General features: G+C 37.1%; 1 protein-coding gene across 1 annotated transcript in view; it reads left to right on the forward strand.

Annotated features, from left to right (window-relative positions):
- Positions 1-23,171, forward strand: part of CSMD3 (CUB and Sushi multiple domains 3) — a 1,455,553-nt gene that overhangs the window by 777,013 nt on the left and 655,369 nt on the right. The window contains exons 11-13 of the mRNA XM_089664334.1: positions 12,958-13,079; positions 18,186-18,289; positions 21,275-21,387. Coding sequence (XP_089520460.1) covers positions 12,958-13,079; positions 18,186-18,289; positions 21,275-21,387 — 339 coding nt within the window. The remainder of the gene's footprint in view (positions 1-12,957; positions 13,080-18,185; positions 18,290-21,274; positions 21,388-23,171) is intronic.

Raw genomic sequence — 23,171 nt, forward strand, 5'->3', positions numbered from 1 at the left:
CCTCTCCTCACGAGCTGTCAGTGTGACAGCTCGTGAGGAGAGAAATGCCAATAACCGGCATTTCCCTATTTACATGTGATCAGCAGTGATTGGACACAGCTGATCACATGACCGAGCCAACATCTTCGGCTCTTTCCGTTGATCGGTGATCCACTGTGTCCGAGGGAGCCGCTACTGGAACTGCGCATGTGCGGTTAGAATGGGAGGATGTCATATGACGTCCTCCCAGAATGAGAGAACCGCCTTGCGTCCATCATTTTACTATATGGCGGGTGGGAGGTGGATAAATGCCAACTCCCAGTGCAGTGCAATAGAACACTCCAAATAGTGCTGTGATTTACAGAGATATAAATTGCAATTTCTGTAATGTTCTTTGAATAAACACATACTGTAATTGTGTTCAAATTATAAAAATAAAACAACCACAATAATCTACAGTGATGTAAAACCAATCTTCTATATTTCAATTCAGCCATTAATGTCCAAAACAAACTCAAAACACAACATAAAAGTACATATATTATCCCAACATGAGTCCAGTATAGGATGCAACACGTAAGGCAGAATTTTGCCTGACCACTTCAGGATTCTGATACGGGGGAAGCCTTTGGAGCCCTACTCACTCTGATGTACTAAATCGGACAAGTGATAACAGACCTCCTAGAATTTAGAGGTCTACATTTAAGGTAAGCAGTTTGGAGTGGCACGAGGTGTATGGGGACGACACATGTGAATATTGGAAACACAAGCACAGTGAAACTTGACAGGATATTATATGGACTTTATGTTGTGTTTGGAGTTTGTACAACGTATGTTTGGACACAAATGGCTGAATTGGATTAAAAATGATTGGTTATACATCACTGTAGATTACTAAAGCTATTGTTATAGTTTTCAATACAATTTGTATTATATATGTATTGAAGTTATGGGAATTGCAATGTATGTGTTCATAGCACTGTTTGGAGAGTATTATTATTATTTTGATTTGATTATTATTTGTGATCTCAAATTTGGTAACATTCTGTCACATCTTGTTTTGAACAAGTCTCTAAATACATTTGCCCTGTTATGATTATCTAATAATGCTGTAATCAAAATTAAACCTTGATTATGTTATGATGCATCCCTGTGTCAACAAACAAAAATGCACAATTACTGAAAATAATTACATATTTTTTTAAACAGACTGGGCACAAAACTGATACTTAAATGTAGATATTTCATTTGAAGCATCATTATTTCTAATTTTACCATAAGGTTAAAAAGGTAATGGAACAAAAATAATAAAAGCTATTGTACCTTCTGCAATTCTTTTTTCTATAAAAGACATGTGAAATGTGCTGGACTGGAAATTAAACTTTGCTCTGTTAAACTCATTTCCACTTGGTCTGCCAAAGTTAAAATATCAGAAAGCAACAGAGAGGAAATGGCCAGAAGCTGTAACGCCAATGATATAGCTTATGGATAGTTGCACAGCAAGGGAGAGCCACTCTTTTCTTGAAAATTGGAATTCCACAATATGTAATTTTAATTTGATGTGAAGAAACAATTATGGGTAAAAATATGAATATAAAGCTACAAGCTATTGCAGAAGTATGGATCATATGAGACCAAAAATGACCCATTTACTCCTGGGGCTCTAAATTGCTCTTCAAAGTAATGCCAGCTACTTCTTAGAAGGGATGTAGGGATAACTTCAAAGAGAACTTAGTGTATCCCTTCAAGGCATATGTAAAGAATTTCAACAGCAGACATGGAAAAAGAAAAGGGAAACATAATAATGCTAAAAAGAACAAGAAATGCATGTGTAAAAGAATATCTTTTGCTATTGGTTATGGTTCTGTAATATTAACATTTGGTCAAGCTTTATCTGTCTTATACAGATCTGTGTCTATAGAATTCTTTATTTATGCACATTAAAATCTTCTATATTGGATTCCATAGACACAGGTTCATTCTTCAGACACAAATAAAAAGCCTGTGTTGACATCCAACACCGAAACAGCTTAAAGGTCATGATGAGTGATCCTAGCAGGGTTGGGTTCATAAAAGGTTTTGCAAATCTAGTGTGAAACCCACAAAACCCCAAACTTAGAGACAACCCCTATTGAAGTCTATAGGAGACTAATCTTGCTATATTTCTCTGTCTATTTTAAGGCTAATAAGAAAACTAAAGGGAATGGGGGTATGTGCTAATAAGAAAGAAAGAAAGAAAGAAAGAAAGAAAGAAATATATTGTTCAGTGAGTAGAGTTTATTGTGACTTAAAGGATCACATTGAAAACAGACAAATAGTATGCTTGGGGAATGCCTTAAAACTGCATATGGTTTTATGGAACAGTGATATGTAGCACTTTAATAGTGGCATAACACTTTTTTTTAATAGAAAGAAAATAGTAAAAAAACTACATGGGAATAACCCTAAAATTGCACCCACTCCCTTATCCAGAACATGCATTCTGGATAACCAAGAAAGATAGGGCAGTGAGTATGCTGCCCACCTCCTGTACAATACCAAGTCACATTAGTAGGGGTGTCTTGAAAGGGGGGATGGGAAAGCCTCCTCAACTTTCAAAGTATCCTTCATTATTTTGGCAGCCTCCGATCCCACAGCTGCCACCACAGTGTGACATATTGCACTCCTAGGATCACCCTGCACAGAGATTAATAATTTTCTTAGGACAACAATCTAAGCACCAGCAGACTAAGAGCTGATGTGACTGGGGCATTTTAACTCCAATGTATACACATAAAGCTACCACCATGTCAGTTCTGACCTTTAAGCCATGTCTTTGACATTGAGAACTTAGTGACATGCCATCTTTATGGTGTTTTATGTAAGTGCAATACTGTTTCCAATAAATGTGAGATGTTTTTACTACACCAGGAGGCAGTTAGTTTTCCTTTTTTGATTTTTATGCCTAAGGATAACAATTAACCATCACTGGTGAAGCAGAGGGGGTTTGGCCTGTACTCTGTCCAGTGAGTCTAGCATATAGCTGATCAAGTTGGATGAATATAGGGATGCACAGCCTAAATGATCTCTTTTGACATCACACGTCTATATTTGACATCATTCCTTTTGGGTACGTGTAAGCGGTTCTGGCAATACTCTTGTGGACTACTTTTTTGGGATGATTATTTCTCTATTGTGTCATTATTTTTATTTAAAATGCTACACCTTTTTCTTTATATGTATCTAAGATTTGTTGCCTACAAAATTGTGTTAGTTGCTACCAGGGGCTGACTGACAACTCATGGGGCCCCCAGGCAATAGGGGATCATGGGGCCCCTGTGTCCTTGCCCAAACTCAAAAAAGCCTATGAAAAAGGTACCAGGGACATCTCATGGGGCCCTCTACTGACCCCGGGCCCTCGGGCAGTGCCCGAGTTTCCAAATGGTCAGTCCGCCACTGGTTGCTACTGTGGAGTTGTATACCTAAGCACAAATAATTTTCTGTAATATATTATGATATTTGCTTCCACGCTGGACAGGAATGCAACAGAGTTTAAAATATGGTTCATTTTCACAGTAGTCCAATCTAAAAGAGTCATCAATTATCACAAGTTACAGAGAATTATTTCATAATTCTGATGATAATTGATGTCACAGCTGCCAATAGCGGCAGCTTTTTGTTGACCATTGAGCCAACATTAACCTAATCATAAAAGTTGAGGAGTGTGATGTTTGAGCAATTAATTATTGTATTATACTTCAGTGGACACTTACTTAATACCAAATATTTGAATCTCATCTATATTTCTATTTAATAAGATTTTGCAGTCTAAAAACCAACATAATACTGTACATAATTAAATTACAATGTTACAGATACCAAAAATAATAGGAATCTTATATATGTCTTCCTCAGAAAAGGTAATGTGCCCATCAGCTTTCTGCCTCTCTTAATGTGAGTGTTTTTGGTGTCCTGACACCAAAAACACCAACATTAAGAGAGGAAGAAAGCTGATATGCAATATGACTATTGCTTCTAGCTACTGATGTGTAAATCTGCTTGGGTTCCATTGAGGGAGAGTTTAGTGAACACTGGCAAAGGTTCATAAATTGTAAACTTTAATGCAAACCTTTGTTGAAATCAGTAGGAACTGAATCTTGAAAATCTGTTCTCTCCATTTTCATGGTTAAAAGACAAAGGATTGACAAAGGGCAGAGGGAAATAAGTACAGTCAGGAGAAAATATACAGTACCAATGTAAAAAATGCTTAAAAAAATACTGCTGAGGTTGAAAAGGGAGCAGCTCTTTTAATAAACCCAAAAGCAAAGCATTAAAAATGTACAATTCATTTAAATAACAATCTTTTGGAGCCTCAAACCTACCTGTGAAGTGGCGCACCTATACAATGTACAAGCAAAAATTTAATTTAGAAACAAATTAAAAAAATGAATTCAGGTAGCCAAAAAGCTGCATTTGTTCAGCAGATCCATGAATGACAAACAGGCTGAGTTCACCTGAAACAACAACAAATGTTCTTCTCCACTCAAGTGTGGTGTCAATATTGTGGTTAGATAATCTCTACTTTAAGTATCTCAAGTCCATGGACATCCTAGCCATGGCTTCAATCCTCAGACGTCCACTAGGCTTTGCTGCCCTACTCAGACAGGGGTGATCAATAAACACTATGGGGTTTATTTACTAAAGCTGGAGAGTGCAAAATCAGACTCACTTCTGCATAGAAACCAATCAGCTTCCAGGTTTCATTGCCAAAGCTTCATTGAACAAGCTGAGGTTAGAAGCTGATTGGTTTCTATGCAGAAGGGAGTCTGATTTTGGACTTTCCAGCTTTAGTAAATAAACCCCTATATGTCCATAGGACTATAAGTTCATACTTTTTTTATGATGATCCATTAGTGTAAATTTTAACCTATGGTAATGACCTTTGTCTCAACTTCAGCCAAATATATAACAGTATAGGTAATCATGAATGTATGGGAAGTTAGGGAAACACTAGTTTTCCTAGTTGTAGAACATATAATATATGCAAGTATAAATTTAATTATGTGTGCATTTACTTATTTCATTTTTTACATTCCATGAAGCTCAAGTACCAACTATTTTAAACAAAAATAAACTCCACTTGAATAATAAAACATATACAAAACCTGTAGCATTTAACTCAATCTCATAAAAAAATCTTGTGTTTGAATGGAAAGAAAAACAAAATAATAATGATAATCGTTTGATAAATTTATTTACACTTTACAACTACTATGAATACATTTAATAGCCCAAAAAGTGACCAAAGAGATGGTACATCCTTTGGTAAATATTGATGAAAAAATATAGATTACCAAATGCTTCTAGCTATAAAGACTGCCATTGACATCTTGTTACTTAGTGAAAAGGCTTTCACTACTGCTTTCAATGTAGCAGTAATGTTAAGTGTATATTGATTTCGAACACATTATTGGTGCTAAGTGAATTTTAGCCTAACTTTTATGTGGACAAGTGATTTTTGTTGTATAGAGAATCATTACAAGAAATGATGCATGCTCAACAAAATAGAAATATAAAATACCTCTTTATTGTTGGCTTCTGATGCAGCTAATGCACATTACAATCTAGTTGACTTTTATCTGTATTGAATACATACTGTATGTATGTACAGATAGAGGTGTATGTAAATGTAAAACTATTTTTTTAGCTTTAAAGTTTGTATTGCTATTTGTGCTCCCTCTGTTTGTGTTGGTGACCAGGGTGTCCCCACTATTTGTATTTTTGACCAGTGTCACCCAGATAGAAAGTGGTGGGAATACCAAAACTTTAAGCTTTCACCAAAGCAAGAGATGAGGATACATCATTCAATAGGGTTAAGCATTTTGGTGACAATTTTCAGAGCTAGGAGTTCCTCTCACCTTGGGAAGATTCCCTTTTGCATTCTGTTGCACTACAAGACAACAAGCGAAGGACAATCTCCACAGAGGGATGTGGGCTGAAAAAAAAAAAAAGTTACACTTTACAATAGCTAGAAGCTGGAGATGTGATCATGAAAATCACAAGCAAAAGGACTTTTCATGACACAATCAAATCATGAAGGTCTCAGGTCGATTTACTATTGTTAAATTTGATCCAAGAATATTTGGTGAGGCCCGCAAGTTTAAAACAGTTTTTTTTAAGTAAAGTTTATATGTGCTAAATGACTACCATTTAAAAAGTTTAAACTTGGATATTGTATTGGCATGGATTATTTTAATTGTTGTGTAGAAGATTTTGTCAGGCCATAAATTAGGAGTGTTGGGTCAAAAAGGTGTAAGTTTGTGTCTAACCAGACTTTAAAGGATGTTTTTCGTAAAAGAATGAAACCGAACCATTTTCTATTACTTTACATTTAAACTTTCCAGAAATTTTACAAAATGAAAACAGAGAAATCTGTTTACTTTACACATTGTTACATCATCACTAAAATAACTTCAGCCAGTGCTCTATAATGTACAGAGCAGTAAAATAAACAATTGGATGACATGTGCAACCATTGAATCTGGTGCTGTATTTTTTTAATTGTTCCCTAATTAGTTTTAAATAATGTTGTAAATGACTCCACTGTCATATTATAAAACAGATGGCAATGACAAACTTTGCAGCATTCTATGAATATTGATTAGATAATATGATTTTCAATTTTTATTTAGCAATCCCTTATGTGTTTTTCCAGAAAAAAAACAATCATATTTACTTAGCAATCAAAGTAAATATGTGACAAAACAGAGACGCTGATATAATAATATCGTAAATGCAAACTTCAATATTTAATACAATGTGCTGTTATACCAAACGAAGGGAGAAATTTTTGCTTGCTGGCAGAAAATCCAATCTGTTCCCGAGTAAACAAAGAATTGCTTGGATAAAGGCTCTACCTCTACAGACTAACAAATGATTGTGAAGCCAGATTTTAGAATAATTCCATTCTATCTTTGGTGCCTGAGGAATGGATATGAAAGAACCTGCCAAACCTATTCATTTTTGCTTTTGAATGTTCCCCTTCTTTACAGACAGATTGGGGTTTACTGTCTACATTATATGTTTCTGGAATCCAAAGTTCAGACTGCAGAATATTTAAATGGGCTATTCGATAGAAAAGTATTCCTAAAACGTATTAACAAACTTGACTAGGGCAATATTCTAAATTACATTGCATTATATACTATTATAAAGTTAACTCCAAGATTAGAGATAGATAGATAGATAGATAGATAGATAGATAGATAGATAGATAGATAGATAGATAGATACTCTAGAATATTTAGTTGTATCTATAGTAAAGCCAAATAATTTTAGCTTTAGATATGCTGATAATTGGTTAAAATGGTTACATTTTTAAAACCTCTCTACTTTTTTTTTATCTGTCCCATTGGAAATATTTCCCTATACTTCCTGCTTGAAGGACACAACAGGAAAGGAAATCTCTCCAAAGTGAGGGGACATCCTGTGTTAAACAGTTGTCATTTACACAGGTATCCTCACTGAAAGACATCTATAATAGGGCACATATCCAATGAAAACAAATGTGCTATGTATGTAATCACTTTTGTTTAGTCAAAGGGTGCTTTACAGTACATCTAAAGCCAATTTCTTTGCTTGTTTGTTTTGGATAAACTAGGCTGTATATTGTGGGAAAGATGAAATCTTCATATAGGGAAACCTGTGCAGAAGACAATTATCTAAAGAAAATTATTTTCATTTGCTTTTTATGTTTGGGATGATAGCTGAAGGAAGTCTCTTCAGTGGGCCACGGACAACATATAAAACTGGACATTTTAGATTTCATATCATTGTGTGTCTTGGTGACAATGTTCACAAGGAGAAAGTGAAAGGATGAATCTCCCTAAGGACACTTTCACACAAAGGTCTGATGTCTGATCGTCCTTTCACTCCTATGTACTGGTGGATGTAAACAGACTTGTGTTACACCCATCCACCTCTGATCCAATCCAGTCTGCTAAAAAAAAAATACCAAAGGGGATCTGTCCCCTTCCTTCTTGGTGGATTCAACCAGAGGGCAGTCTGGTGTAAATGAACAGCGCATGTCCGTTTACTCCTGGTCCATCCATAGAGCAGAGCTGGCTATGTTCCCTCTGCATAAACTAAGCAGATGTGGATCTGTCATCTGCATGTCCTTTTTGATCAGCAGGGGATGAGTGGACAGATCCCCTGCTGATCAAAATAGAGTCCACCTCAAGTGAAAGGGACCTAATGAAGAAACAGAGAGCAATAAAAACCTGACGGTGATTTTAGCTTTTTTTTTACTCTATAAAAAATAAAAATAATAATCATAATAATAATATCTTTTGTTTTTAGATATGCATTGACCCTTGTTATCCTTTTATTTCTGCTAAGAGACAGGTAACTGCTAGTTTTCTGCAATGTAATATTTTTACAAACCATGACTGGACAAACATGACTAAAACCTCTGACTACCGTCTGTCATTATTGGTGCTGAATTTATTGAATGCTGCAATAAAGCAAGCCTCCACAGCAGTCTAAACATTTGTTTTACAAAAGTACAGGCCACTTTTAAAGGCAAGCCTTAGCCCCCAGTTACTGATTTAAGTACAAAAGAAGCGACAGTCTTCCCAGCAGGCCAATTTTTCCACCAGGTGTGTACTTGTCACCTCTATGAAATGCTGACATTCTGATGGATAATTGTATAATTTTTGCAATTACGAACAAGTTTTCATTTAGTAGGACTGACCTTGTGCAGATGTTTGTTTCAAAAGTGCCATGGAAAGACAAGATACCTCTGCAAGGCTGCTGCATGGTAATCAAATGACATGCAGAGATAGTTCAGTCTTGCAGGTCACTTATTTAAGAAATGGTTCATTTCTCTGTTAATACATCTCAATCTTATCAAAGCAGTTAGCTGCAAACAGCTTTAGTTTAGTCTCCAGCAAGCAGCATATGCGCTTGAGTTTCTACTGCTGAGAAAGTGAATCGGTTGCAGAAAGACTAATCTGTTAAATCTTACAGGGAAGTTGATATAAAGAAAAAACGAATTCCTTATATATATATAGAGTTTTCTTTTTGTTAGTGGCAACCAGGGGCGGACTGGCAACTCACGAGGCCCCCGGGCAATAGGGGATCATGGGGCCCCTGTGTCCTTGCCCAAACTCAAAAAAGTCTATGAAAAAGGTACCAGGGGCATCTCATGGGGCCCCCTACTGACCCCGGGCCCTCGGGCAGTTCCTGAGTTTCCAAATGGTCAGTCCGCCCCTGGTGGCAACCATGTTTGTTGAAAAAAAAAAGGAGACATTATAGTTATATGCCATTTGTAATAAATTTGATTAAATGGGGTTGATTTACTGAATGAGTTGAGAATGTTAACTTAGCAAAATGAACAATGATGCTGTGTTCACTTTGATCTCCCAAATATTTAAAAGGCAAAATCCTGTTGTTTTATTTTATTTCCCTGCTCATGACTGGGAAGTCAAGGTAAACACATAATGGCTTTGACATATGAACAATATTGACTACCCCTTTCATAAATCAACCCCGAAAGATTAAATGACTGTACTTCTCTATGTGTATATCCAAAGAGAAATGATACAAGTAATTGTAGGTTATGTCCATCTTGGTTTTGTCTTCTGCAGTTTGAGCCATTTAATAAATAATTGGGTTTTTTAGCACTACAGCCTTATTGGTTTGTTTAAACTTGGTATTAATACTATGGATATCCTTTATGTCTAAACTCCAGTCCACTCCCAAAAGGATGTTTTAGGTATTTGTGGAGCCATGTGGGCTAAGTCAGCTTTGTATGCCAACAGTGAGATCTGAATACCATAATTTAGGCTTCTGTTCCTGCCCACCTTAGAATTTGTTGGTGTTCCCATCCATCTTTCCATGTCCAAATCCCTACTGTCTCTACTAACTATTCTTCGTTATATAAAACGAATTAAAAAAATCGCCTGCAGAAAGAGTGGGAGCTCATCATATAGGCACCCGCAGGTGGAGAGGACTAGCACAGGAGTCTCACCAATTGAATCTTTGAAATATATACCAAAAACTGCCAGGTAGTTTAAGTGCCTAACATCTAGTACCAAATGTCTACCAACAAATTATATATCAGTTTGAGGTGGACTAACATTTTATTCATAAAATGTACACCAAATAGCCAACCCATTATGATGACCCATTATGATGACCCACATAATATTGAGTAGGTCTCTCCTTTGCCCTACTCATCAGTATTTGCATTTTGTGGCATGGATGGCACTGAAGGTATGCAGTGGTAATAGGCACCAAAGCATCAGTAGCAGATTATTTTAAATTCTGTAAATTGCCAGGTGGAGCCTCCATAGATTAGACTTGTTTTTCTACAACATCCCACAGATGATCAATTGTATTGAGATCTGGAGAATATGGAGGTCAAATCAATACCTCAAACTCATTGTTGTGTTCTTCAAACCATTTTTGAACCACTTTTGCAGTGTGGCAGGGCACATAATCCTGCTAAAAGAGGTCACTGACACCAGGGAATACCTTTTCCATGAACTTCCGTATACTTGGTCAGCAACAATGTTTAGGTAGGTGGTACGTGTCAAAGTAAAATCCACATGAATGGCAGAACATTTCCCAAAGAATCACTCTCTTTGGCAGCTTGCTTGGTCACAGGAAAGTGAACCACATGCACCTGGCCATCCACATGATGTAAAAGAAAATGTGATTAATCAGAACAGGCCACATTCTTCAATTGCTTTATGGTCCACTTCTGATGCTCATGTGCCCACTGTGTACTTTTGGCTGTGGACATGGATCAGCATGGCACCCTAACTAGTTTGCAGCTATGCAGCCCCATACACAACAATGGTTTCTGCTTTCAACACATCAACTTCAGGGACATGTTTATTTGCTGCCTAATCTATCCAACTGACTTTCAGATGCCAGTGTAATGAAATAATCAATGTTATTCACTTTACTTATCAGTGACATCCACTTGCCCTCCAGAGGATTTACCCCCCCCCCCTTCCTGACCAGGCCATTTTTTGTGTTACAGTGCTGCATGAGCGGTCATGCAATACTGTACCCAAATGAAATTTATATCCGTTTTTCCCACGAATAGAGCTTTCTTTTGGTGGTATTTGCTCGCCTGTGCATTTTTATTTTTTGCGCTATAAAAAAAAAAGTCCAACAATTTTGAGAAAAAAGCAATATTTTTGACTTTTTGTTATTAAACATGTCCAGTAAAAAAAATTAAAAAAATCTAATTTTGTCATAAATTTAGGCCAAAATGTATTCTGCTACATGTCTTTGCTAAAAAAATCCCAATACGTGTAAATTACGGAAATTAGGGAATAGCTGGTTATCAAGGAGTGGGCTGGCAAGCCGGCAGTTGCTTCCCTAAGAATGGATGACTCATTCGCTGTCGGCGGGGTTCCCTGCTGACAACTGAATGTAAACAAAAGAATTGCTGGCAATAAAATTTTAGGAAAAAAGCAGCATGCCTCCCCAATCTGCACCAGGCCCTTTAGGTCTAGTATGGATTTTAAGGGGATCCCCAAGTTTAAAAAAATGGCATAAGCCCCCTCAATCCATAAGGGGAACCCCCACACCTAAATTAAAACATAATGGTGTGAAGTCCCCCTAAAATCCATACCAGATCCTTATCTGAGCATACAGTCTGGCAACCAGGAAAGGGGGGATGAGCAAGTGGTCCCCTTTCTGAACCGTACCAGGCCACATGTCCTCAACATGGGGGGTGCTTTTGGGATAGGGAGGGCTTCCCCCAAAAGCACCTTGTCCCCATGTTGATGGGGACAAGGGCCTTTTCCCCACAACCCTGGACGGTGGTTGTGGGTGTCTACGAGCAAAGGGATTATTGGAATCTGGAAGCCCCCTTTAACAAGGGAACCCCAAGATTCCAGCTCCCATGTACATTGTACCTCTACCAGGGGCAGACTGACCATTCGAGCTCTCGAGCACTGCCTGAGGCCCCGGGGTCAGTAGGGGGCCCCATGAAATGCCCCTTGTACCTTTTATAGGCTTTTTTTGGGTGTGTTTTGAGTGTGGGCAAGGACACAGGGGCCCCATGATCCCCTATTGCCCGGGGGCCCATGAGTTATCAGTCCGTCCCTGACCCCTACTCATTCACCAAAAAAGTGTAATAAGCAAATAAAAACACAGGTATGGTTTTTGACAAGTCCTTTATTTTTTTTTTTTTAAATGCTCCCCGAAGTAAATCCAGTGTCAATGGCAATGGACATGGCACACAACCAGAAATATGCCAGAAAAAGCATTTTTTATCCAGTGATTTTTTCAGCTCCAATTGTGCATGGAGCCTTATTATTTTCATCTGTGCACAAAAGGTCATTCAAGGTGAACAACAGCTGCAATTTATCTGAGTGAAGATTCTCAACTCCTTTAGTAAATCCGCCCATAATATCATTCTAAAGGTTCACAAATCAAATACCAGAAAAATACATAAGAGGCTTTGATGACTGTTACAGCTAATGTTTATTTTTGACAAGCCATGCACTAAGTTTTCACTAGGGTTTCACACTGAAAGGATCATTTAACACATTAAAATAAAATTATACTGATTGTGGCATTCGCTTCATCTACTGAGAATAACAAAAAATGGATGTTCACTGTGGTCTGAAGGTAATAAAAGCACACTCTCTGAACCATATAATTAGAAACATATTAACTAATTATTAAAGCTTAATGCATTATAAAAAAAAGGAAATAGCATTCTCTATTTCAGTTGCCCCTAAGGAATAATCATATTGAATATATGTTAAAAAAAAAAAAAAAAAAAAAAATATATATATATATATATATAATATCTTTATATAGCCATCCTCTTCTTTTATTCTGAATAGATTAAAACAATATTTTCTTTTTATAGTAATTGTTTCCAATAAAGTCTGTTTAGTATAAAGTATATATCAGCACATTACACAATAAAAATGTAATCTTGAGAACATATGTATTTTTTTGTTACAGTGAAAACATGTGGATCGAATCTTCAAGGTCCAAGTGGCTCATTCACGTCCCCAAACTTTCCATTTCAATATGACAGCAATGCCCAATGTGTCTGGGTCATTACGGCTGAAAATCCTAACAAGGCAAGTGTCATAATTTTGAGTATGTGTGCTTTATTCTTATTGAAAAATAACAAAACGTCTTCTCTATAAGAATTTGTTGACCATATCAAACAAAAGGTTAGAGGTAAATGTTAAATCTTAGCCTTCACACTAGCTTTGCTCTCTGAAGAGCGATCTGCATTTAGCCTATGACAGGCAGTCAGGAGGTATTGTATCACATCCTCACTGCCTGCTTTAACCCCTTGAACCCCTCATTAGCTCCCTGCAGCCATGTCCATTGCACATGGTTGAGGAACAGTTGAAGAACAGCCCCTCTCACTTGACAGGGTACAATTCCCCCCTTGGCTGGAAAGTAAAGCATCATGGCTGCAGCATGTGTTCAACCCAGGCCACTACTAACTCTGAAGCTAAAGAGAGTAACCATTGGGAGGAGGTAAAATCCACCCACCAACTACTATTGTGAGCCCTTATGGAATTTTTGTTTTCACTGTGGAGGTACCATATTATTGAGCCTCTCTATTCCAGGAAAGCCACATGTCTAATATCATATAGATTCTTACATCAAATGCTTTGAGAAGGATCAATGCTGCCATCGAAAGATGCAAATAACGAGGCTGCCTGTAATTATCTTATTTTTCATAGTCCATTTTAAAAAATAACAATGGGTTTCCACCACTCAAGTCATGCCAACCTTTAATCCTAATGGATAGAGGGTTATGTGCTTGTGAGTCCCACACCATCTTGATTCCAGTCCATATACTCCTCAGTGTATGGTAGAGTGCATTGAGAGGAGTCTACAAAAAAAACAACAACAGGTAATGGCTTTAAAGCATAGAGGTCAATTGCTATTTATTTTTTTTTTTTCAAATCTCTCTTTTGCACTTTTGCTGCTCCAAAAGAAAGAAGTCAACAGAAGGTTGATTGTATATAAAACAGATAAATATGTAAAACAGATAAAATAAGAACAGGTAAGTACAGATAATGTATATATTTTATGATTTTATCAATCTACATTTCAGCTTCTGATTTTCACTGACTTGTCAGGATAAGAGTGATTTTGGCAATTTCACCATCAGTGAACTGTCATTTATTTAATTTATTATGCTTTGTAAAGTATATTTCCTTCTTTTGTGTTTGCTATTTGTGTACTGTCACTTTATTATTTATTTATTTTTGCAATCTGCAAAAAAGAAAAAGTAAACTAATGGCTAATGTGTGGCCATTTTGTGGGGCAGAAAAACAGATCTAGGATAGTTGAAAGCAGCTTCCATAATCCTCAAAATCCATCTACATCCTTAAAAAAATGTAATCTTTTTCATTGAATCCAACGCCTTTAACCAATAAGGTTAAATTTCACTGAAATCTCACAATTTTTTATGATCGAGGGTAAAAATCCTCAGTTTCACTCATAGCTACTGACTCCAGTCCACCAAGTAACATAAGAATGTAAGAAAATTAGGTGTTTAAATGCTACATTTTCATTTGAAATCTCCTTTTACTAATATTGCATAAAATGTGCCCCAAACATAACAACCAATCAAATATAACCATTTTTGAGGATGTTATAGAAAGTAAATGTTCTGTAGGGTGTTACATTTCTCTTCAACTCTCCAGACCATGATATCAGAACATACGCGAGTGGCTATGCATAAGTTTTGCCATTCGTCTAAGCTGTTAAAGACCGGGACTAGGACAAATAAAAGACTTTCTGCCAGAAGAATTTCTTCACTACATTGCTCTCAGCATTTTATTTGATATTAAAGCAGGTATTAAAAACTGTTCATTAAATTGCCTACAGAGCCTTGCAGTGAGGTTGAAATTAAACATGACTTTTACAATATTGCTCAAATTCTTAATGTTCTTGGTGCAATTGATTGCACTCATGTATCATTAGTGGTTTCTTTCAGGCATTAAGCTATGTTTAAGAACTTGAAATTGGTCATTTCCACCATCTGCTTGTCACAAACTCCCAGAACGACTCAAAGCTGCTTTTCTGATGTACCTCTTTTGGTGAAACAATGTTCCTATTTTTTTCTGTGATTCAGCATGAACAAAATATGTTTTCTTCCTTGTGCTGACGTTGGGTATGAAAAAAGATAACTTACAGCAAGTAAAACATATTCTTTTTTGAAAGTACTTTAAACACTGCCCAACACAGCTGAAATCAGAATTGTTTAAAAGGGGGTCTGATAACTTTTATACTATCTAATAGGGTGGGGGGACACAGAAAGTATTTTTAAATAACAGTATGACTGTCATTAAAATGATGGCCATTGCACCTGTATACTGTAAGTGATGTATGCATTTAATCCATAAATGTCAATGTCACTGATAAAAGGTCTGATAGAAAAAGGGTGCTGTTGCACTTAGGAAAAAAATTACATATATATAAAAGAATTGACTATATATAAGATACCTAGCAGTAGTCCAACATGTGAATTTCTAAACACAAAATCTTAGATATTTCAAAAATGGACCGCGCTAAGGTCACAAATTGACTAAATAAACTGTGCAATCTATGAAGTGATAACAATGAGCAACATGCAAATACAATATTAATATTTAGGATTTGTACCCTCAATCATAAAAAATTGTGAGATTTCAGTGAAATTTAACTCTATTGGTTAAAGGTGTTGGATTCAATGAAAAAGATCAAATTACACATCGGCCATCAGGACCGGATTGCAAACTGGGATAGTCCCAAAAAGCGAGTGTGACTTACTTAGAGATAGGTGGTCATGAAATGACGGTGAGTTTCCATCTATGTGGGGCACCAGTGTGAACACAGTGAAGCACTTGTCAATTCAGTATGGAGTATAACCGTTAAAGATACAGCACCATTGCACCAATTATTAACATGTTGGGACTGAATATTAATATTGTATTTGAATTTTGCTCATTGTAATCACTTCATAAATTGCACAGTTTATTTAGTCAATTTGTGACCTTAGCAAGGTCCATTTTTGAAATATTACTGATTAAAGGTCATTCACCCTAAAATTAGTATTTTAATTTTTGGTAGATGCTGGAACCACCAGTTTCTTGTATGTCTTTTGGTTATATTGGTTAGCTCTCTAAGTTTGGATTTTTTTCGCTCTGCACATTTGCTATGGTCAGATCCTTCTTTTGGATCCCGTAATAACCTGTAATTTATTATGAGAGAGAATGAAACGGGGAAAGCCAGGGGATGACTATTTATACACATAAGTAGGTGTATAAAAAGGTGTAAAATTAATATGTCACTTTTAGGTGAACTGACTTTTTAACTAAACTAATTAAATAATTTCACTTATGCTTTTCCAGATCTGTTACATAATATGCAACATTTGACATTTGCTAAAGTTTCCCTTTAGATGAAAATCATCATTCTATAAAAAAAACCATATTAGGTTCAGACAATAATTCCATTTCCATCCAGTGGGTTGGCTTGCTAAAAGTGATTGTAAAAAAGTGATTGTAAACCCTCAATTTGTTTTCTCTTAAAATAACAAACATGCCATACAGTACTTACCCACTCTGTGCAATGGTTTTGCCCCGATCCTCTACTTCTCAGGTCACCCACCAGCACTCTAGGCACCTCCCCTTCTTGGTGTGCCCCCATAGCAAGCCATTTGCTATGGAGGCACACCTGGGGGCTCAATCAGTGCTGTGGTTCAGCCCCACCCCCACTCTCTGCTTATGGTGTTTGATTTACAGCAGCAGGGGCTGCCAATTGCTCCTGCTGCTGTCTGAGTCCCTGTGAGTAGAGGAAGAGAGGAGTGAGAAGACTGCAGCCAGGCACAGTGCTGGATTGCTGACAGACTCAGGTATGGGTTTTTAGCAATGGAAGGAAATAGTGGGGTGTTTTTTTTAACTTAATGCAGGGAATTCAATAATGTAAAAACACCAAGGCTGTAGCACCACTTAAAGGTATAGAGGATATTCACTATATACCATGTTCATTTGGACTAATTGACTCTGATTATCCAAAAAAGAGAAAAACAAAAACAAAAAAATGCAGTCAAGAACAAGCGCAAATCCTGTTTTTTTCCCTGCACATATTTGTGGAATCAAATTGGACATAGCTTTGCTTTATTCACTAAAACTACTTTATTGCTAAAATAAAAATGCTAAATAATGTGCCCCTGGCAAAAAAGAAAATTTCACTTCTGACGTTTGCCATTCCACCACCTCGGCTTGAACAATCATCAGAATCTGACACATCCTGGACTGTCAGAATTCTGGTCCCCCACCATATGTTATTGTTCCTGCTGCTACCTTCTACTGTATATTGCAGTTATGTAGGGTCGCGTGGAGTCCCTGAAATGTCAGAATTTGATGCTTCAAGCAATGGTTTCTGAAATACAGAGGCGATGCTTAGAAAATGTGCCTTATCTTTTTTTCAGGGAGCACATTAACTATTTTTATTTTAGTGACAGAGTCAAATAGGCTGAGTAAATATTCTCTATTTCTTTAATAAATCAACCCCAATGAATGTCTGGTGTCAGGTCATTTGAAAAATTTCCTGAGCCTGTTATTTGTCATGCATCATGTAGGTAATAAAACGCACACTTAAATTAGTGAACCCTTTGACCTTACTATGGCCTCCTGTGACCAATGGCCATTAATAATATTTTTACCAACAAAAAATAATATTGCTAAAACAGCTGAAACAGATTGTTTGGTCATTCATTTGAGATAGGAATAAAAACGTATTTGTTTAATAAAGTAAATCTTCTTTATGTATTTGCACTTATATTTTGATTTATAAGAATGTATTTAAAAGACTGGGATTGGATGATTGTTAGCAGTAGCTATCTGCATGGTGTGTTTTCTCTCTCAATAAATAAACAATGTGCTAATTATACATGTAATAAATAACATTTAAAATAACCTTGGCCTTGCCAACACTGACACTAGCATTTAATGCTCATTAAAATGTTTTGCAGTACTGTTGGAAAGTGATAGTGGATCATTCCGCCTGTGACACCATTACCGAGCAGCACATATTATTTATATTTGTGTGTCTCATTTTGGAACGTTTTAAATTGCAAGATTTTGTGGATCATATTGTCTTCTCCACTTAGTTTTTGGTAGATACATTTGAACTGATTTTTTTCCTATATATGTTCTATTACTTCCCTTCAGGTTATTCAAATCAATTTTGAAGAATTTGATTTAGAAATAGGCTATGACACTTTGACAATTGGAGATGGAGGAGAAGTCGGAGATCCAAAAACTGTTTTGCAAGAGTAAGTCCAATTATCTTTCATTCAGATTCACACATTTTATATCATTACATTTTGTTGATAAATAACACAGATGTTTAATTCATATTGCCCGATGTACAGGACATGTAGTTCCAGGCACCAGGAAGGTAGTTTTTTTTTACCTATAACCCTGCTGTGGGTAAGCAGCAGGGTCATCTGTCAAGTGGAAGCATTTGTGTGGTAGCACTGCTGCCCAATTGCTTCCACAGAGCCCACTATGTTGCCAGCCTCCGCCCCCCTGCCCGCTACGTCTCCCAAGGTGCGCTTGTCCATCTGTGAGCCTGGGACCAGTTTAGTGGGTGTCAGCGGGTATACGGCAGGGAGGAGAGTGGACATATCTGCTCCTCTTCGCTTCTTGTTCTGACCCACAAGTGATGTGACATCACTTCCTGGTCCCCAGCGACCAAGGCTGGGAAAGAATGTAATGCAGTGCAATGTGCACTGCATTACATCCAGTGTAGTACAGGGGAGACATGCAGGCTCTTTTAGACCCTGCATGTCTCAAAAAAGAGAACCTGTCACCAAAAAAATCATCACATAGGGGACTTTTTGTCCCCTATGTAATGAAAAAAAAAGTTAAGTAAAAAAAAAAATTAAAGTTACACCCAAGCATATAACCCCCCCAAAAATTTTTAAGACCCCCACATATGTATGCATGTACAAACGTAAAAGCTCATGCTGGAGCGTCTATGCATGAAAACGATGATTGTGATACACATGTTACATATCACCATGCACACCAGAACGAAAGCAATAATTCTAGCACCAGACCTCCTCCGTATCGGTAAACTGGTGACCTACATGAGGCTTTAAATGCGTCATCTATAGAAAATATAGGGTACTAAAGATTGTTGCCATTACATGAGCGCATTCAAATTTAAGGTTTGACTTGTTGGACATCTATTTACTAGATGCAGCATAATATTTTATATTTTAAAAAAATTAGATAATTTATTGCTTTTTGTACCCTAAAATTAACTTGTGTATTTTTTTACTGAAATTTTTGCATTTCCTATACCTTTGTGATAATACCGTGTGACATAATAAATTGGAACTACCATTATTTTATTCTCTAGGGTCTCTGATTTCAGAAAATATATGTTTTGGAGTTTTGTGTAATCTTCAAGCCTTAAGTGATTTTTTAAACACGTGCAAAAAAAACAAAAATGGCTGCAGCAGCAAAAGGGATAAAGGATAAGCCCAACACTCCCCTTTCTTGACAACCACCCAATCGGTGCTCAATACACTGCAAGGTCTCTCCCCTCCCTGCTAGTCCCCGGGTGCAGTGCTAGAGACAGGCAGGGAGATGAGGAGGAGATAAACAATACAATCTTGAAAATATTAAACGTTTAAGATGCCATAAAGCGCCTTTTGTTTTTAAAAGCCCCAGGCATTCCTAAAAGCACCTCAAATTTAAATACGGTTTTGGTTACATTTTTTCTTTTTTGTAGATTGTCATAAGGGACAAGTAGATTGGGACACCAATGTAATCCTTAGACAAGTCGTTTTTTGAAAAATTTCCATACCCCTGTACAAGAACCCAGCTTGTAAATTAAATGCAGACCACACATAGCCCTGCCAATGTCTGATCTACCCACATGCTGAACCACTTTTATGTCAACATATCTGTATTCTACTCCCACTACTATGCCCCATTAACTTAAAACAGTGCAAGAAATTCTCAGAGCTGTAATTGGAACAACCTGGAGCACTGCCAAAAAAGATTGTAAATGCTTACATTTTTAAAAAATAACAATCATGGTTTGCTTACCTGCTCTGTGTAATGATTTTGGACAGAGCAACCCAATCCTCCTCCTCGCAGGTCTCCTGCAGGCACTTTCAGCTCCTCCCCCTTGCTGAGTAGCCCCATTGCAAGCTTCTTACTATGAGGGCACTTCTGCATTCTCATTCCTGGTTCCTGCTCTGTGTGTCCATTGATACAAAGAGTGGGGTTTGGCCCTGCCCCCACTCCCTCCTCACTGGCTGTGACTGACAACAGCAGGAGCCAATGGCTCCTGCTGCTGTCTGTGAGCTGATGAGGGAGGAAAGAGCTCTTATTCTTGTGCACATTGCTGGATCAGGACCAGACTAAGTTAAGTATAGAGGGGTGCTGGGGGAAATCTGTATGGAGAAGGTTTTTTTACCTTAATACATTCTCTGCATTAAGGTAAAAAAAAACGCTTCTGCATGCAGCTCCCCTCTCCCCCCGCCACTCCCTTATAGTTACTTGAGCCCAATCTTGATCCAGCAATGTGTATGAGAATAGATACTCTCTCACCTTTCTCCCATTTTAATGAACAAAACCTTCGACCTTTAGAACCACTTTAAGTAGCAGCATATCATAAGCCTCACTGCAATATCATCTAGAGATTTGAGCTGTGGGATCACACTGGCATTCACAGGAAAAATATAAACTATACTAATGTGGTCAGAATGATTGTAAGACTGTTAATAAATGACATCAGAGGAGTACTTGATGTTGCATTGATGATTTAGGATTGAGAATTTAACTAGATGTTAACCATTTGTACCAATCTTTTCTATAACAGTTCATAATCTAATTCTCTTGCCATATTCATTCAGACAAATAAATTGTAAAGCCATTTTTTTAAATAGAAGCAGTTTTAGTGTAATCAAAATAATATCTTCTAAGGACATGTTGCTAGCAGGAGCAACTTAGTGCAGATCTTTGGTTTCCAGGATAAACATTCTATACTGTGTTGGCTGAAGGTCCTGAAAACAGAGCAAGGCAATCCACAGATAGAAAGCATTTTTCATTGATTCATTGTGTAGGCAACTCTGCATAGAAATCCCATGGATATTGTTACCATGGAGAGTAAAAGAAATCTATAGCAGATGAACATGTGATCTTTTAAACTCATTTGACACCTGCTTTGTAACTAAATACTGTATACTTCATAAAATATGGCGCAGGATAATATTACCCTTATGTTTCCTTTTCAATAGGTTAACAGGAAGCTTTGTTCCAGACCTAATAGTGAGCATAAGTAATCAGATGTGGCTTCACTTACAAACTGATGACAGCATTGGCTCAATTGGTTTTAAGGTGAACTATAAAGGTAAGCTGTCATTTAAAACGCTTGCATTTGCATTCCATTATAACAAATCTACTGTGAAAACCAGACAAAACAGCAAATTAGGTATTATATTTGGTCTGTTGAATACATGCATGAATGTCTGCCCAATCTGCAGATTATTATTATTATTTTTATACAAGATTATATAGCGCCAACAGTTTGTACAGCATGTAACTATTAAGGGAGACAGTACAATTACAATATCATTCAATACAGCAGAGTTAACAGGGCCCTTGTTCTGAGAGCTTGCAATCAAACAGGGAGGGGCAAGTGGAACTAAAGGTCATAAATGTGAGGGACGAGCTGATGGGAGAATTAAAAGTTTCAGTTGTTAGCTGAAGGCAGGATAAGCTTCCCTGAAAAAATGAGCATACAACTCGTGTATCAAGAGCTTTGCTTTTTGAAATGCGTGATTCTCTATAAGGAGGTATTTAGGAAATATCTAAACTGATAAATCAGAAATTATTTTACTAGTTCTAATTAGTAATAGGTATACCAATCAGAAGATCCAGGTCTAAGCAGTGCAGCTGTTGTTCTCTTCCCCTTACTGCATATGGTACTGTAAAAGTAACGCATAAGTATATCAAAAGCATGTTATATGACTGATCTTTCACATGCCACACCTTGTGATATCAGGTTCCACTTTCCCCAATGATATATCAGTTGCTAGCTTGGCTCGTCTCCACCGAAGTATCAGCAACAGGAATGCCGCACACCGAGATTCAAAATAATCTTTCTTTATTAAAATAGTCAGTAGGAACAAATTCTATTCTGGCATGTTTTGTACTAGGCACAGCGCTTTCCTATACCTAACAAGAAACATGTCAGAACAGAATTTGTTTCTGCTGGCTATTTTAATAAAATAAGATTAGTTTGAATCTCAGTGTGCAGCATTTCTGTTGCTGACAAATGTGATATTATGTGGCTGGTAGATAATCTTGGCACCACATCCCTAATGGATCATTCAAACCAAATAAGACAATAATCTTTATGAGATTTTTTTTAAAAGTATAACTAAAAGAAAAACTTTTTTCTTTAGTTTTGGACAGAGTGGAGATGGATTTGAACAACTGTCAGTTTTCATTGCTGTCTGTGCCCATTAGGAGTTGAGTCACCCTCTCCATTTGTCCTGTATACCATTATCATCAAAAGTGAAAGTAGAAGAAAATCCCACATTTTGGTTGCTCCTGAAACAGTAATAGGGGGGAAATCTTCCAATGGTAGCACTAGTTCTGCTGACCTAAGGGCTCCAATGGATTCCCTTAATTTGCAGGAATTTCCTCTCACTTCCTGTTTTGGATATGTTTCACATCTAAAACTACAGACAAAAATAAATAAATTTCCATGCTCGGTATGCTTTGCTTCATTGTCTCATACCGGGCCTCTTGGCTCATCAGCAGAAGTTGGCTTCCTATTTGTTTTTGTCCGCCTCTAGAACAATTGCTCAGGCCTGGAAGAGCCCGTTTGTCCCTCTTCAAGGGGTGCGGGACCGTATGACCACTATTGCTCAATGAACAGATGTTGAGTATCTGCAACGACTCCCAATGTAAATTCTTGAAAATATGGGAGCCGTGATTGCAATATGCCTTTCCCATGCTGCCCCCGGCTAGTCTGGGGATGTGATGTTGTTCGGTATTAGCTTTCTTGGATCCCTGCTCTTGGTTTTGTTATCTTTTTTCTTTTGTACTCCTCCTTCCTTTTCTTTTCTTTTTGTTTGTTTTTGGTGTGGCAGTGGATAGCTGCCTTTAGTTTGAGTTACTATTGGT

This window comes from Staurois parvus, unplaced genomic scaffold (genome assembly GCF_062004578.1).
Source record: "Staurois parvus isolate SC_StPar_1 unplaced genomic scaffold, SC_StPar_1.0 ptg000047l, whole genome shotgun sequence".
Taxonomy (NCBI): Eukaryota; Metazoa; Chordata; class Amphibia; order Anura; family Ranidae; genus Staurois; species Staurois parvus.